Genomic DNA, 18,475 nt, shown 5'->3' with positions numbered 1-18,475 from the left:
TTCCCTGACAACCCTTTTGTTCCTAACGTATGAATAAAATGCCTTGGGATTCTCCTTAACCCTGCCTGCCAAGGACATTTCGTGACCCCTTTTTGCCCTTCTAATTCCCCGTTTGAGTTCTTTCCTACTTTCTTTGTACTCCTCCAGAGCTCCCTCCATTTTTAGCTGCAATGAGGTTTTGCAAGCCGAGGCCAAATGGTGGGGGTTACAGATAGTGTGACATGAACCCAGGATCCCGGTTGAGGCCGTCCTCATGTGTGCGGATCTTGGCTATCAGTTTCTGCTCAGCAATTTTGCATTGTCGTGTGTCTTGAAGGCCGCCTTGGAAAACGCTTACCCGAAGATCGGAGGCTGAATGCCCTTGACTTCTGAAGTGTTCCCCGACTAGAAGGACAATCTCCTGCCTGGTGATTGTCGAGCGGTGTCCTTTCATCCGTTGTCATAGCGTATGCATGATCTCGCCAATGTACCATGCCTCGGGGCATCCTTTTCTGCAGCATATCAGGTAGACAACGTTGGCCAAGTTGCATGAGTATGTATCGTGTACCTGGTGGATGGTCTTCTCACGTGTGATGATGGCATCCGTGTGGATGATCCAACTCATCTTACAGAGGTTGCTGTGGCAGGGTTGTGAGGTGTCGTGGTCACTGTTCACCTGAAGGCTGGGTAGTTTGCTGCAGACAATGGTCTGTTTGAGGTTGCGCGGTTGTTTGAAGGCAAGTAGTGGCGATGTGGAGATGGCCTTGGCGAGATGTTCGTCTTCATCGATGACATGTTGAAGGCGCCAAAGAAGATGTTGTTGATGTCAAAGATGAGGGAACAGTGACCACGACACCACACATAGTTTCTATGAGATCGCCTCACATTCTTCTAAACTCCAGCGAATATAATCCTAACCGACTTAATCTCTCCTCATATGACAGACCTGCCATTCCAGGAATCAGCCTGGTAAACTTACACTGTACTCCCTCTATAGCAAGGATATCCTTCCTCAAATAAGGATATCAAAACTGCACACAATACTCTCACCAACGCCCTAAATAATTGCATCAAAACATCCCTATCCCTATTGATGCGCGACAATCAAGCACGTGGAACAAGGCTTCAGTATCGAAGGCTTTTATTGTCTCACAATGGAACTACTAACACGAATACACCAGTTCAGACTGAAGGGGTCCTGCCGGAGCAGAGGGTCTTATACCTCTCCTCCGGAGGCGGGGCCCCACCGGGATGTGCCATAATAACATTAACAACAGGTAAACACCCTAACCCAACAACATTGTACAACCCCCACAGTAACAACACCCTAACCCAACAGTAACCTAAGAACAACCCCCAGTGGTAACCAACGATGGTTCACCACATACCATTTGCCTTCTTTACTGCCTGCTATACCTTACTTTCAGTGACTGATGCACAAGGTCTCCAAGGACTCATTGAATATCCACCTCTCTCAATTTACACACTTCAAGTAATAATGTCTTCCTATTATTGCTACTAAAATGGATAACCTCACATTTATCCACATTATACTGCATCTGTCATGCATATGCCCACACGTTCAGCCTGTCCAAATCACGCTGAAGCATCTCTGCATCTTCCTCACAGCTCACCCTCCCACCCAACTTTGTATCATCTGCAAATTTGGAGATAATACATTCAGTTCCCTCTTCCAAATGATTAATATATAATGTGAACAGTTGGGGTCCTAGCACAGACTCCTGCGGAACTCCATTAGTCACTTCCTGCCAATCAGAAAAACACCCACTTATGCCAACTCTTTGCTTCCTATCTGCTAACCAGCTTTCTATCCATCTCAAGACATTACCTGCAATCCCATGTGCTTTAACTTTACATAGTAGTCTGTTATGTGAGACCTTGTCAAAGGCCATCTGAAAGTCTAAATAACCCACACCCACTGTTTCTCCTCGGTCAACTCTACTCATTACATCCTCAAAAAATTCCAATAGATTCGTGAAGCATGATTTCCCTTTTGTAAATCCATGCTGACTTTGTTTGATTATACCACTGCCTTCCAAATGCTGAGTTATGAATTCCTTGATAATAGACTCTGGCAACTTCCCCAGTACCGACGTTAGGCTCACTGGTCTATAGTTCCCTGTTTTCTCTCTACCTCCCTTTTTGAATAGCGGGCTTGCATTAGCTACCCTCCAATCTGTAGGAACTATTCCAGAGTTGAAAGAATTTTGGAAAATAACCACCAATGGATCTACTATTTACAGGGGCCACTACTCCACTAAAAGTACTCTGGGATGAAGATTATCAGGACCTGGAGATTTATCCATCTTCCATCCCATCAATTTCCCCCAAATCATTTCACTACTAATGCTGATTTCCTTCAGGTCATCACTAAAACATGTTTCTCTCAGCACTCCTGGCACATTATTCATGTCTTCCTTTGTGAAGACTGAAGCAAAGTATAAATTTAATTCCTCAGCCATTTCTTTATTCCCTGTTATGAATTCTCCTGTTTCTGTTGGGATGTTGGCCTATATCGCAAGGGGGATAGAATATAAAAGCAGAGATGTCTTGCTGCATCTGTACAGGGCATTGGTGAGGCCGCAGCTGGAATACTGTGTGCAGTATTGGTCCCCTTATTTGCGGAAGGATATATTAGCCTTGGAGGGAGTGCAGAGAAGGTTCACCAGGTTGATACCAGAGATGAGGGGTGTTGATTATGAGGAGAGACTGAGCAGATTGGGTTTGTATTCATTGGAATTTAGAAGGCTGAGGGGGGATCTTATAGAGACCTATAAGATAATGAAGGGGCTGGATAGGGTAGAGATGGAGAGATTCTTTCCACTTAGAAAGGAAACTAGAACTAGAGGGCACAGCCTCAAAATAAAGGGGGGTCAGTTTAGGACAGAGTTGAGGAGGAACTTCTTCTCTCAGAGGGTGGTGAATCTCTGGAATTCTCTGCCCACTGAAGTGGTGGAGGCTACCTCGTTGAATATATTTAAATCATGGATAGATGGATTTCTGATCGGTAAGGGAATTAGGGGTTATAGGGATCAGGCGGGTAAGTGGAACTGATCCACTTCAGATCAGCCATGATCTTATTGAATGGCGGGGCAGGCTCGAGGGGCTAGATGGCCTACTCCTGCTCCTATTTCTTATGTAAGGTGCTTACATTTGTTTTTGTTCATCTTTTTCTCCTTGCATATCTATAGAAACTTTTACAGTCAGTTTTTATGTTGCCCTCTTTTGTTTACATGTTTACATGCATGGAGAGGTGTGGGATGATGAGATGGGGGCATCCATACGAGGAACATGCAGGCATATGATGTTGTAGGCGACGTAGGCCCTGCGGTCCCTCGAGCTTGCTCTGTCATTCATCAAGATCATATGTTTCTAATTCCACTATCCCATTTAACCCTGATTACATTTGATTCTCCTGCTTAACAAGAATCAGTCTTAAAAATATTAAATGACCCACCTTCACCATTTTCTGAGGCAGAGAGTCCCAAAGTTGGACAACCTTCTGAGAAAAGAAATTCTCCTCATCTCTGTCCTAAGAGGGCAAACCCAAGTTTTAAATTAGTGGGCGACCCCCTAGTTTACAGACTGGACTTTGGGACAATATATGGTCTACATTATTCCATTATTCATGACAGGAAGAAGCAATTTATTCCTGAGGTTCTCACCTGGTCTTTAGCTGAAGTGTCATTTGTACCTGCGGCCCATGTCAGATCATTGAATATCTTCCAAAATTATAAGCATGTCTTTGAAATGACAAAGCCACTGTTATTCACAGTCACCTCATTAGGCAGTAACAATAGCAGGTATTTTGCCTTTAGAATGAATTAATAATTGTTTCCTGCCTTATTACATCAATATTTATATTCACATCGCACTCTGTAAGCTTTCAGGCATTCTTCTTTACTTCTTTTGTATTATATCTCCTTCACATTAATGTTTTGTACCACGTTAATTGTGACCTTTGGACTTGAACTATGTACTTGTCTGCTGTCCCTGAACATGCTGGGACTTCGATAGAGCTAATTGGCTGATTGGAAAGCTATCATCAGTGCGCTGCCCTGGAGGCCTTGCGGCGCAGTAGTAACACCCCCTACTGCTGAACAAAAAGCTCCGGGTTCGAGCCCAATGCCAAAACTTGTTGGCCACAGAAGTAGCATTCAATCTGGTTCAACGGGCTGATAATCAGCTCGGAAATCCTTCCACCACTCCCTCCACTATTTCTCAAAGGGAAAAAGAAAAACAGTAAGGTTGTGAAGATACTCTCACAACAACAGTGTCCTACCCAATGTTTGGTATCAAAACCATGGATACTTGGATGCCTTTGTGATAAAATGGAAATGGGAGAATTTCAGTGTCTTGTGATTTTGGTTCCCTCATCAATTGAATCATGTAATAATATAATAACAAAAAATAGCATTGAAACTTTAACTGATCCTCACTATATTATAATCTTCACCTGGCTCCAGAAGGTTTGCTTTAATTGAGACAATTTTAATATATAACAATGGCAGTAAGCATTTTTACTGCTTTCCACAGGTACATGCAGTCAATGACCAGGGTCTCTCTAAACATTGGCCATTTCTAATACTAGCTCTAATAATGGATATAGCAGCACATCTTGAACTCATTATTAAGCTGAAAATAATTGACATGGATCTGCTGAAAAGGTGGACACTCTTTACCTGATATGTTTCCACTTAAAAGGAATCAGTGGATATTGGCATTTCAGGATCAACCATTTGTTTCTCCTTGACTCATGTATTTATCCTTTAGTCAATATTTCGTACAGTTGAAAATGATCAGTTAATTCTTTGACATGAAAGAGCAAATGTGTGCAATCTCCTGCTTCTGCAAGGGCCTTAAATACAGCGAATGGATATTGGAAAATATAGGTAGTGTAAATACTGTCTTAATGCATGGTGGTCTGGGCTGTCATAACATTTATCTTTTAGTGTTCTTGTGAGGAGCAAAGCATTCAGCGATAATTTAAAACCCCAGAACTGGTGGGTTGGGTCGAAAAATCAAAAACAGCAATGCAAGCCCACTTTGACCCAGCCACAGACAGGAGAAGTGAGTGACCAATCTCCCTCAGGACAAAGGTCAATCATTGAAATCTTTTTATGAGACTGCATATCTCCAATTTAACAGAATTTCATTTTTACCCAAAGCTAGCCAGCTTTCTCAACCTGAAACAAATAAAAGAAGCAAGAAGAGTTGGATCATCCGTTAAGAGCCTTCACAGCATTGCTTGTGGGCCAGGAGGAGCAGGAATGTTTCCTTCACATTCCATAATGGGAATCAAGGGAAAACCTTCCACTGGTTGGCATCATAGCAAACATGGATGAAGATGGTTGTGGTTGTTGCAGGTCAATCATCTCAGTCCCAGAACATCACGAGCGACATGGCGGCACAGTGGTTAGTACTACTGCCTCACAGCACCAGGGTTCAATTCTGGCCTCGGGTCACTGTCTGCATGGAGTTTGCACATTCTCTTAGTGTCTGCGTGGGTTTCCTCCGGATGCTCTGGTTTCCTCCCACAGCCCAAAGATGTGTGGGTTAGGTTGATTGGCCATGCTAAATTGCCCTTAGTGTCATGGGATTAGCAGGGTAAATATGTGGGATTACGGGGATAGGGCCTGGGTGGGATTGTGGTCGGTGAAGACTCAATGGGCCAATTAGCCTCCTTCTGTACTGTAGGGATTCTATGATTCGATGATCACTGCAAGAATACCTCAGAGCAGTGTTCGAAGCACAACCATTTTCAACTGTTTCACCAGTGACCTTCCTGGTACCATAAGGTCAGAAGTGGAGACATTCACTAATGATTGAACAATCAATGATCAGCGCCATTCACAACTCAGATTCTGAAACGGAATGTGTCCATATCCAGCAAGACCTGTACAATATTCAGGCTTGGACTGATGAGTGGCAAAGAATATTCGCTCCACTCCAACGAGAGAGAATCTAACCATCCCCCCTACATTCAATGGCATTACCATTGTTGAATCCCCCACTTGCAACATCTTGTGAGTTACCATTGACCAGAACCTGAATCGGACTAGCTATATAAAAACTATGGCAGCAAGAGAAGGTCAGAGGCTGAGAATTCAGCAGTGAGGAGCATTTCCTGACTCCCCATACACAGTCCATCATCCACAAGGTACAAGTGATGAGTGTGGTGGAATACTCTCCACTTGCCTGGATGAGTGCACTTCCAAGAACATTCAAGAAGCTTGACACCATCCAGGACAAAGCAGCCTGCTTGATTGGCATCCCATCCACCACCTTTAACAGTCACTCCCTCCACCATGAATACACAATGGCAGCAGTATTTATCATAGAATCATAGAGTGCAGAAGAGGCCCTTTGGTCCATCGAGTCTGCACCGACACATTAGGAACTCCCACCTAATCCCATCTGCCAGCACTTGCCTCATAGCCAAATGTTATGACATGCCAAGTGCTCATCCAGGTACTTCTTAAAGGCAACCCGCCTCCACCACGCTCCCTACAAGATGCACTGCAGGCACTCAACAAACCTCTTTTGACTGCACCTTCCAAATTTGCAACCTCTACCACCTAGAAGGACAAGAGCAGCAGATACATGGGAACGCCACCACCTGCAAGTTCCCCTCCAAGCCACAGATTATCCTGACTTTGAGCTATATACCATTGTTTCACTGTCACTGAGTCAAAATCCTCCCAAATAGCACTCTGGGATACCTACACTACATGGACTGCAGCGGGTCAAGAAGACTGCTCACGATCTAGCCAGCGACCCACAGCCATGATTGAAAAAAACAAGCAAACTGTAAAACAAAATTGTAAACGGACAGTTGTAAAATGCAAAACTCATTGAAGTAAGCACTTTAACGCAGTATCAACAAACCCCTTACCTCCAAAATCTCCATCGCTGAATCTCACTGCAGGTAGGGGAGGCAATGGCTTAGTGGTAACGTCAGAGAGAGAGATTGGCAAAGATAGCATGGACAAAAAGACAAAGAAAATGTAAATGATGGTGATCATGGCTAAGAAAGGTGCTGATAGTATGGTGGCATGTTAATAAATCAGAATGTGTAAATGGCAGAACGAAGACAAGCAGAGTTTCAAAGGCCAAACATCATCATCTTGTGTTTGTATTGAGATTTTTCATTCCCTTTTGTCTGGTGTAACTATTTTCATTTTAATAAATATTTTACTCCTTCTGTTAGGGTGTCCATCAGCAGACTCCCGTGGATCTATTCAGAGAATTTCCTCCTCGATCTCTTAAAAGGAGTTAGGATCTATCAAGCTACGTTTCACTCTGGGATCTGACTTGTCCGGTTTTGACAGCAGTTGAGATCTTAGCACAACAATGGGGGAATTTTCCCATCCCGCCCACCACGGGAATCGTAGGGGCGGGGGGGGGGGGTGGGGGGGGGGGGGGGGTGGGGGGAGGGGACACCATGCAAAGGTCCATTGACCTCAGGCGGGATTTTCCGACTTTGGGGTGGGCAGCTGTAAATTCTCACCCAATGTGTCTAACATGTCCACCCAAGGTCTTGGTGCTCCATTTCACCATGTTCAGTACCTTGGGATGGCTAAAAGACTGGCTGGTGCACAAAGGAAGCCAGCCTTTGAAGCCTGGACCCAGTTCCACTTTAACAGAAGGGAATCTTTAAAGTTCTCTACCCCAGAGAGTTCTGGTTGTAGAAGCTGGGTCACCGAATGTACTCAAAGATTATGGAACTATAGGGAGCCAAGGGTTATGAACGAGACAGGAAAGTGTAGTGGAGGCAATGCTGAGATCAGCCATGATCTGAATAGCAGAGCAGGCTCGAGGGGTCGTATGGCCTATTCGTGCTCCGATGTCTTAAGATCTTTTCTTTCCCTTAAGTCAAGATCATGGGTATACAGCAGTATCCTCTTCACTTTCCAATGAATATTTGAATAGCGAAAGCTTTAGTTTAAGAGCTGGGATATGCTCATACCAGAAACCTGCAGTGCTAATCGTACAACTACCCCTTTCCAAATATCTTGGCAGGTGGCTGAACAACAAGATGTGGGGTGAATTTTCCTGTTCTGCCCGCCACAGGAATCGTAGCGGGCGAGGGTGGACCATGGAAAGTCCGTTGACCTCGGGCGGGATTTTCCAGTTTCGGGAACAGCGTGGCCGGAAAATCCTACCCTTTATTTTTCGAAGCGAGCTGGGAAAAGCATGCCTGATGGCACCGGAGGATCTTAGAAACACACTGGGCAGCTCGACAGGTGCACTGAGGGAAATTTCAACACTGATTTAATTGCCTGGGAAGTAAAGTAGATATTGATAATCGCATGATTATTTTCCCTTTTCTCGACTCATGCCTCCAATTAACTTTCCTCGAAACTCTCCTCCCTCCCCTTCTCCATCTGAGCTTTGACCTCCTGCCCGTACTCCATGCCCTGATATGGCTTCATGCTGCTGCATAGGCTTCTGTGTCCAACCTTAGTACACAGCATGCTGTCCAGCTTCCACACTCCTCCTCTAGCTACTCAGTGAACCTGTCGAGCTGCCCAGTGTGTTTCTAAGATCCTCCGGTGCCACCAGACATGCTTTCACATTCCCATCACATCTTTCCTTTGTTTTCCTGATCCTTCTTTCACAGGAAGCACCAATCCAGTTTCCAGTCCGTTAGAACTAATCAGTTTCCTGTGGTGAGAATCAACATGTTTCCAGACATAGAAACACCCAGATTAATCATAGAATCCCTACAGTGCAGACAGAGGCCATTCGGACCATCAGATATGCACCGATTCTCTGACAGATCTCTATCTCTGTAATCTCACGTATTTACCCCTCTAACCTACTCATCTTGGGACACTGAGGGGCAATTTAGCATGGCCCATCCACCTAGCCTGATCCGTCTACTGATAGATAAAATATAAGCAAAATTTTTAAAATTACACATTTCGTGACTAAACGGAAAACCGCAGTGTCCTAAATATATGACAAGAAACAAAAAAAACAGAAATAATGCAAATACAAATAAACATCTCTCAATTGAAACAGATTCCAAGTGAAAACCAGCAATATTGGCTTCATCTTCATCAGGCCACGCTGTTCCCGAAACCGGAAAATCCCGCCCGAGGTCAACGGACTTTCCATGGTCCACCCTCGCCCGCTACGATTCCTGTGGCGGGCAGAACAGGAAAATTCACCCCACATCTTGTTGTTCAGCCACCTGCCAAGATATTTGGAAAGGGGTAGTTGTACGATTAGCACTGCAGGTTTCTGGTATGAGCATATCCCAGCTCTTAAACTAAAGCTTTCGCTATTCAAATATTCATTGGAAAGTGAAGAGGATACTGCTGTATACCCATGATCTTGACTTAAGGGAAAGAAAAGATCTTAAGACATTGGAGCACGAATAGGCCATATGACCCCTCGAGCCTGCTCTGCTATTCAGATCATGGCTGATCTCAGCATTACCTCCACTACACTTTCCTGTCTCGTTCATAACCCTTGGCTCCCTATAGTTCCATAATCTTTGAGTACATTCAGTGACCCAGCTTCTACAGCGAGAACTCTCTGGGGTAGAGAACTTTAAAGATTCACGACTCCCTTATAGAAGAGGTTCCTTCTCACCTCTGCTTTAAGTGGCAACCATCCCTATGCCTCCTAGTTCTAGACTTCCAGAGAACGTGTTACAGGCTAATAGGCTGGAGGAAATAGATGTTCGGAGGGAGGATGTCCTGGCAGTTTTGAATAAACTGAAGGTCGATAAGTCCCCTGGGCCTGATGAAATATATCCTAGGATTCTTTGGGAGGCAAGGGATGAGATTGCAGAGCCTTTGGCTTTGATCTTTGGGTCCTCACTGTCCACGGTGCTTACCCCAATCCAACGCCGGCATCTCCACATCACGGGGATGGTGCCAGAGGACTGAAGAGTGGCGAATGTTGTTCCTCTGTTTAAGAAAGGGAATAGAAATTACCCTGGTAATTATAGACCGGTTAGTCTTACTTCGGTGGTTGGTAAATTGATGGAAAAGGTCCTCAGGGATGGGATTTACGACCATTTAGAAAGATGCGGATTAATCCGGGATAGTCAGCACGGATTCGTGAAGGGCAAGTCGTGCCTCACAAATTTGATAGAATTTTTTGAGGAGGTAACTAAGTGTGTTGATGAAGTTAGGGCAGTTGATGTCATATACATGGATTTTAGTAAGGCGTTTGATAAGGTCCCCCATGGTCGGCTTATGATGAAAGTGAGGAGGTGTGGGATAGAGGGAAAGTTGGCCGATTGGATAGGTAACTGGCTGTCTGATCGAAGACAGAGGGTGGTGGTGGATGGAAAATTTTCGGATTGGAGGCAGGTTGCTAGCGGAGTGCCACAGGGATCAGTGCTTGGTCCTCTGCTCTTTGTGATTTTTATTAATGACTTAGAGGAGGGGGCTGAAGGGTGGATCAGTAAATTTGCTGATGACACCAAGATTGGTGGAGTAGTGGATGAGGTGGAGGGCTGTTGTAGGCTGCAAAGAGACATAGATAGGATGCAAAGCTGGGCTGAAAAATGGCAAATGGAGTTTAACCCTGATAAATGTGAGGTGATTCATTTTGGTAGGACTAATTTAAATGTGGATTACAGGGTCAAAGGTAGGGTTCTGAAGACTGTGGAGGAACAGAGAGATCTTGGGGTCCATATCCACAGATCTCTAAAGGTTGCCACTCAAGTGGATAGAGCTGTGAAGAAGGCCTATAGTGTGTTAGCTTTTATTAACAGAGGGTTGGAGTTTTAAGAGCCGTGGGGTTATGCTGCAACTGTACAGGACCTTGGTGAGACCACATTTGGAATATTGTGTGCAGTTCTGGTCACCTCACTATAAGAAGGATGTGGAAGCGCTGGAAAGAGTGCAGAGGAGATTTACCAGGATGCTGCCTGGTTTGGAGGGTAGGTCTTATGAGGAAAGGTTGAGGGAGCTAGGGCTGTTCTCTCTGGAGCGGAGGAGGCTTAATAGAGGTTTATAAAATGATGAAGGGGATAGATAGAGTGAACGTTCAAAGACTATTTCCTCGGGTGGATGGAGCTATTACGAGGGGGCATAACTATAGGGTTCGTGGTGGGAGATATAGGAAGGATATCAGAAGTAGGTTCTTTACGCAGAGAGTGGTTGGGGTGTGGAATGGACTGCCTGCAGTGATAGTGGAGTCAGACACTTTAGGAACATTTAAGCGGTTATTGGATAGGCACATGGAGCACACCAGGATGATAGGGAGTGGGATAGCTTGATCTTGGTTTCAGATAAAGCTCGGCACAACATCGTGGGTTGAAGGGCCTGTTCTGTGCTGTATTGTTCTATGTTCTATGACCCAAAGGGACAAATAACACACTGACAGACCATTGACTTGGGATTCAATGTTTCTAATTCACTGTCGATTGGGAACAGCAATGTTGTATGGTGCTTTGCAGAGGGGTGAAGTAGTTGGCCAGAATTTTATGCTCCACCACCAGTGGGTTTTTAGGTGGGGGTGGAGTGCGAGGGGTGGCGGGATGGCTGGGCATGGAACAGTGTGAAGTTGAAGGAACGGGATTCCCTCCAGGTTCCTGCCCGCCGCGGCCCCACAGTGATTTTCGCTGGGCTGGGCAAAGCCTCGGGCGGAAAGTCTGCACTTGCACCAATTGAAACCTTTAAGTGGCCAATGGGGCGGTTTCTTGCCCAGCCTCAATTTTTTGGCTGGCGGGAGGAACGAAGTTCCATGAGTGAAGCTCAGAAAAGATCAGAGTTACATCTCGAGCAGGAAGGCACGGGTGGGGTGCTTCCACCTGAAACCCCCTTCTGAAATTGGGGACCCACCACTCATGGTCTGGGGGGCCTCCAGATCTCCCTACCTCTCCCCTCGTTACCACTCTGTCCCTCCCCCCAACCTGTCATCCGAATCCCCAATCACGCCCTCGTCCCCGCAACCCATCCCTCCCCTCCCCGCCCAGAGCCGCCTTGAACTTACTTGGGCCTCTGGTGCTCCGACATCCTCCTGAACTTCCATTTCTGCCCACTTCAGTGCTGTTGCTGCAGGCACGGATGAACTTCCAGCCAATCAGATTGGCCAGACTGCTCTCTAAGGTGGGACTTCCTCTCAAGTATTGGCAGGCTTATAAGTGGGCAGATCTCCAGGTCCGGGTGAATTGTGTCCCAGGCTGTTGTGGGAGACAAGGGAGGAAATTGCAGGGGCTCTGACCCAAGTTTTTAATTCCTCCCCAGCCACCAAGGAGGTGCCAGAGGATTGGAGAACAGCTAATGTGGTCCCACTGTTTAAGAAAGGTGTTAGAGACAAGCCAGGGAACTACAGACCAGTGAGTCTCATATCTGTGGTTGGGAAAGTACTGGAGAAGATTCTGAAGGAGACAATCTATTTCCATTTGGAGAGACAAAGTTTGGTCAGGGATAATCAGCACGGTTTTGTCAGAGGGAGGTCATGCCTAACAAATTTGATTGAATTTTTTGAGGATGTAACCAAGTGTGAGGATGAGGGTAGTGCGGTTGATGTAGTTTACATGGATCTCAGCAAAGCCTTTGACAAAGTCCCACATGGGAGACTTATTAAGAAGGCTAATGCACATTGGATACAGGATGATCTGACAGGGTGGATTCATAATTGGCTTCGCGGTAGGAGACAGAGGGTGGTGACAGATAGCTGCTTTAGTGACTGGAGGCCAGTGATCAGTGGTGTATCACAGGGATCTGTGCTGGGCCCCCTATTGTTTGTCATTTATATAAATGACACAGAATACTATGTGGGGGTAGGATCAGTAAGTTTGCCGATGACACAAAAATTGGCTAGGTGGTTAACAGTGATGTTGAGTGTCTTGGGTTACAGGAAGATGTGGACAAGATGGTCAAATGTGCGGATGAGTGGCAGATGGAATTCAACCCTGAAAAGTATGAGGTGATGCACTTTCGAAGGCGTAATTTGACAAGGAAGTATACTATGAAAAGTCTGACACTGGGAAGTTCTGAAGAACAAAGGGACCTTGGCGTGTTTGTCCATAGATCCCTGAAGGCAGAAAGGCAGGTTAATGGGGTGGTGAAAAAGGTATATGGCACACTCGCCTTTATCAATCGGGGTATAGATATCAAAAGCAGAGAGGTCATGATGGAGTTGTATAGAACTTTGGTGAGGCCACAGCTGGAGTACTGTGTGCAGTTCTGGTTGCCATATTATAGGAAAGACGTGAACGCACTGGAGGGGGTGCAGAGGAGACTTACCAGGATGCTGCCGGGGAATGAACATTTAAGTTATGAAGAGAGTTGGACAGGCTTGGGCTGTTTTCGTTGGAGCAGAGAAGACTGAGGGGCGACCCGATTGTGGTGTGCAAAACTATGAGGGGCATGGACAGGGTAGATAGGGAGCAGCTGTTCCCCTTAGTTGAAGAGTCAGTTACGAGGGGACACAAGTTAAAAGTGAGGGGTGGGAGGTTTAGGGGGGATTTGAGGAAAAACATTTTTACTCAGAGGGTGGTAACGGTCTGGAATGCACTGACTGGGAGGGTGGAGGCGGGATGTCTCACATCCTTTAAAAAGTACCTGGATGAGTACTTGGCACGTCATAACATTCAAGGCTATAGGCCAAGTGCTGGCAAGTGGAATTAGGTGGGCGGGTCAGGGCCTTTCATGTGTCGGTGCAGACTTGATGGGCTGAAGGGCCTCTTAAGCTCTGCAGAGGTTCTATTCTCTGATAACCATTGGAGACAAACTTAGATGCAGGTGAAGCAGTGATACTGTGAAGTTGTGGATGAGAGCAGCGAACCTGAAATCAGCCTGTATTCACAGTAAACTGTATATAGGATAGACTGGTGTTCAAAAATGCACTAAAAATATGGATTTTTTAATGTATGTGGATCCCATTTATATAGCTGTCAGACACCATATGCTAAAATGTGTACATGTACAACACTTATTCACCACCTTTAATGTAGCGAGGTGTCTCAAGATGCTTCACAGCGGCGTAATCAGACAAAACCCTATACCAAACTAAAGAAGGAGATATTAAAATGCATGACTTACTATACAATACATTTCATGACCTCAGGGTGTCCCAGAGTATTTTACAGCCAATGAAATGCTTTTGATGTGAAATCGTTGTTATAATGTGTGAAGTACAACTGCCAATTTGCACATAGCAAACTCCCTCAAAAGGAATGTGTAAACAACCAGACAATCTGTTTTCATGATGTTGATGGTGATCTGTTCTGCTGTCGCTGCCTGTGATGATTCACTGCTTGGAAACCGTGAAGCAGTCTTGTTGAAGTTACAATGAAGTATTTCTTAACAGTGCTAGGTAAGTATTTACAGTGGAGGGTAAAGGTATGGACAGGTCCTTACACGTTGCTACCTATCTCTGGACTGCCTCAGCTATAGGTCATCTGCTTTCTCACATCATCACATAGGTAGTACTCTCAAACCGAAGTTAATTCTTTAGGTACCAGATCCTTCTACAACTGGTTGCGGGATAAATATTGGCCAGGATAGCAATGTCATCCTTTGAAATTGGATCATGAGATCTGCTACCTCCACCTAAGAGAGAAGACATGACTTTGTTTCAGCACCTCATCTGAAGGTGTAGCACTCCCTCAGTATTGCACTGGAGTGTCAGCCTGGATCTTTATGCTCAAATCTTATGGGACAGATGATCAGAAGCTGTGAGTTTAAGGAGCTTCCCAAAGGAGGAGAGAGAGGCAAAGATGTTTGGCAAAGGTATTTCAGATCTCAGGGCTATAAATGACTGAAAGCCATGTTGGAGCAAGTTGTTGCGAGAAATTAATTGGTCTGGGCTGCTCATAAATGCAGCAGTTGACTGGAGGACTCTGTTTCCAAATGTTCAAGAAGGCTAACAAACTATTGATTCTGTTCTGTTTACAGGCTATGTAGATGTGGGCCTGATTCCTAAAGGAGCTCGAGATATCCGGGTGGAAGAGATAGCTGAAGCAGGGAACTTCTTGGCTTTGCGAAGTGAAGACCCTGAGAAATACTTCCTCAATGGTGGGTTTATTATCCAGTGGAATGGAGACTACAAAGCAGCAGGTACAACATTTAAGTATGAACGAAATGGAAACTTGGAAAATCTGACAGCTCCAGGACCTACAAAAGAACCTGTCTGGATTCAGGTAATTCATGTTTCAGAAACCAAAAATGTTCAGTTTCTTCGTTATTATTCAAAAGGTAAAATTAGTATTTTCAGCAGATTTGTTTGGAGGGAGAATATAAGTACTTTTAAAGGTCATGGGAAGATTCCTGGGACCCTCTAAGGAAATGCAATGCTTCACAAGAAGCACAAAGTCTAGATTTAAGGTGGACAAGATACAATGGGTGGAAGTTTCCCATCCTGTGCGCAGTTGGTTTCATGGTGGGCAGGAGTGGAGAATCTAGCAAGAGCCAAAAAATCCGAATCTTTTTTTTAAAAGTTTATTTATTAGTCATAAGTAAGGCTTACATTAACACTGCAATGAAGTCACTGTGAAATTTTCCTAGTCGCCACAGTCCAGCACCTGTTCACAGATGCTAGACTGTGGCGACTAGGGAAATTTCAGACTGTGGGAGGAAACCGGAGCACCCGGAGGAAACCCACGCAGACATGGGGGGAACGTGCAAACTCCACACAGATAGTGACCCAAGCCGGGAATAAAACCCGGGTTAAACTGCTGAAGCATCAGTGCTAACCACTGTGCTACCATGCCACCCAAGCCTAAGTCACCCAATGGCAAGTTCATGGCAGGTCAGTGTGTCCCGCTGACTGTGGTGTGAACGCCATTTGCATTCATTACCATGTCATAAAGCTCACTAAATTAGGTCTCCGCCAGAATCATATGTGGCCTTCCAATCTTGCCAGCAGGAAATCGTATCAGGCTAAATCTCATCTAAAAGAGAATGGTGTGCATCTGTCAGCTCTCACCACTCGCATATACGAGACAGAGAACAGTGTTCCACGTCTAAGATGTCAATATCAGGCGAGGCGATGGCCCAGTGGTATTATCGCTAGGCGGTTAATCCAGAAAATCTTCTGGGGGAACCCAGGTTCAAATCCCGCCACTGCAGATGGTGGAATTTGAATTCAATAGAAAAAGATATCTGGAATTAAGAATCTACTGATGATCATGAAACCATTGTCGATTGTTGGAAAAACTTATCTGGTTCACTAATGTCCTTCAGGGAAGGAAATCTGCTGTCCTTACCTGGTCTGGCCTACATGTGACTCCAGAGCCACAGCAATGTGGTTGACTCTCAACTGCCCCCCAGGGTAACGAGGGATGGGAAATAAATGCTGGCTAGCCAGCGACGCCCATGTCCCACAAATGAATTTTAAAAATGAATGAAAAATCTTTAGACCAAGCAACATCTGAAATCAGTTTGATGCTCTATTAGTTCAGGTGCTGTGGAAGAGACTTTGGTGTCATCCTAAAATAGACATTGGACCTTTGAGCAGGCTAATGAATCATAGAATCCTACAGTGCAGAAGGAAGCCATTCGGCCCATCAAGTCTGCACCGGCTATAATCCCACCCAGGCCCCATCCCCTTAACCCGAGCTAGTTTCCCCAACACTAAGGGGCAATTTAACATGACCAATCCACCCAACTGCACATCTTTGGACTGTGGGAGAAAATTGGAGCACTCGGAGGAAACCCACGCAGAAACGGGGAGAATGCGCAAACTCCACACAGACCAAGCCCAAGCCAGGAATCGAACCCTAGTCCCTGGTGCTGTGAGGCAGCAGTGCCAACCACCGTGCCACCGCTCCACGCATGCTTCCAACTTTGATTGGAACAAAATCATTCAACACAGCAGGAGGCAATTTGGCCCATCGTACTTGTGACTTCCCACTTCACAGCCCTGCAAATGTTTCCTTTTAAAGTACATATCCAATCGTTTAATGAAAGATATGATTAAATCTGTGTCCACTACCTTTTCAGACAGTATGTCTAATAACTTGCTGTGTTTAAAACAAAACTAAATGTGTTTTTAAACATGAAACAATAAAAACCCATGAAACCCAAACCGGAAATTTATGCAGCCCGGAATCCCCAGCTTTCTCCCTGGCTTGGATACAGCCAGGGAGTGACCTGATGTGACCTGATGTTCCTTACCCAGATTAGTCAAAGATTCAGCAGAGTCTGAGCCTCACAAGTTTCAACTATATCTCCATGTTCAATGGTTTCTTAACCAGTGGAACTTAAAGAGACTGCTGGAGGCCACCCAAGGACCATAAGTTTCAGTTTCTAAATATTAACCTTGAGGTACGTAGAGTCAAGATGAGCATTCCTTTCGCCTCCAATGCAGTGCCATGGGCTGTTGGCTTTTTATGTTTGGTGCACTGGCCCGCATCTCCTTCCCTCAAACAAGCAGAAGGCTGCCGCCAGTGTACAGCTTGCTGAAATAGATCCCTGCTTTACCAGAGAGGACATATATTTTGCAACTCACTGGACCTGTCAAAATGAAGCCCGGTATTACTTAGATTAATAGGTTTTTTTTATTTTTTAAGATAGAGAAATGCTCCCTCAGCTTGGCTCCCCACTTTCCCACGATCCGTCTTTCCCCTCTAGCCTATTTACAATCTTTGTCAATGCTCACCCTCCCTCACTTACCTTGTTGGGCCTCCATTTCCCACTCTGATTCCGTGTTAAATTCTGGTGCTCCGTCCTGATCCACCATGAATTTCCACTCCCTCTCCCATCCGTGGCAAGGTGGCATAGTGGTTAGCACTGCTGCCTTACAGCGGCAGGGACCCGGGTTCAATTCCCGGCTCGGGTCACTGTCTGTGTGGAGTTTGCAAGTTCTCACCGTATCTGCATGGGTTTCCTCCGAGTGCTCTGTTTGCCTCTGACAGTCTGAAGGATGTGCTGGTTAGGTGCATTGGCCATGCTAAATTCTCCCTCAGTGTGCCCGAACAGGCACCGGAATGTGATGACTAGGGGATTTTCACAGTAACTTCATTGCAGTGTTAATGTAAGCCTACTTGTGACACTAATAAATAAACTTAAACTTAAAAGCTGATGTAGTTTCCTCAAGCTTTCGATTTGAGTCATTGTTAGGGCAAGTAAATCGTGCCCAGAGTTAAAACAAGAGGCCTTTCGCTCCAGGGAGTTAGAAGGGTCATCACTTACTTCAGTTTCTGAGTGAATGTCTAATCCCTTTCTCCCAACCTACCTGAGGGGTGCTGCCAGTCTTGCAACATACATAGCCTACCTACCACAGCGCTGTGCCAGTCTTGTTGCAATGCCAACGAAACGCCACACGGTCTGTTCCCGTTGGCTGCCTCTGTAGTTCAGACAGAGATCAGTATTGCAACTGCAGAGGGGTGTAATGGTAATCTGCTCTCGGTGAGTACCTCTGTAGTCAGAAGGACATAACTGTGCAGCAGAACTCAGACAGGGCTGAACATTCTGGAACCAGCATTTCAATCAGGACTGGGAAAGATAACAAACACACGGGGAGGCAAATGGGCAGGAAGGCTTTGCAAGAGGGGGTT

At 45.5% G+C, this 18,475-nt stretch overlaps 1 protein-coding gene across 1 annotated transcript in view; it reads left to right on the top strand.

The window, feature by feature from the left end:
• LOC144498747 (A disintegrin and metalloproteinase with thrombospondin motifs 12-like) overlaps nt 1-18,475 on the top strand; it is a 557,508-nt gene that overhangs the window by 446,669 nt on the left and 92,364 nt on the right. The window contains exon 15 of the mRNA XM_078220368.1: nt 14,874-15,118. Within this exon, the coding sequence (XP_078076494.1) occupies nt 14,874-15,118 (245 nt within the window). The remainder of the gene's footprint in view (nt 1-14,873; nt 15,119-18,475) is intronic.

The sequence above is a fragment of the Mustelus asterias genome, chromosome 1, assembly GCF_964213995.1.
Source record: "Mustelus asterias chromosome 1, sMusAst1.hap1.1, whole genome shotgun sequence".
NCBI classification, from domain to species: Eukaryota; Metazoa; Chordata; class Chondrichthyes; order Carcharhiniformes; family Triakidae; genus Mustelus; species Mustelus asterias.
This window is presented reverse-complemented; position numbering and strand designations above follow the sequence as displayed.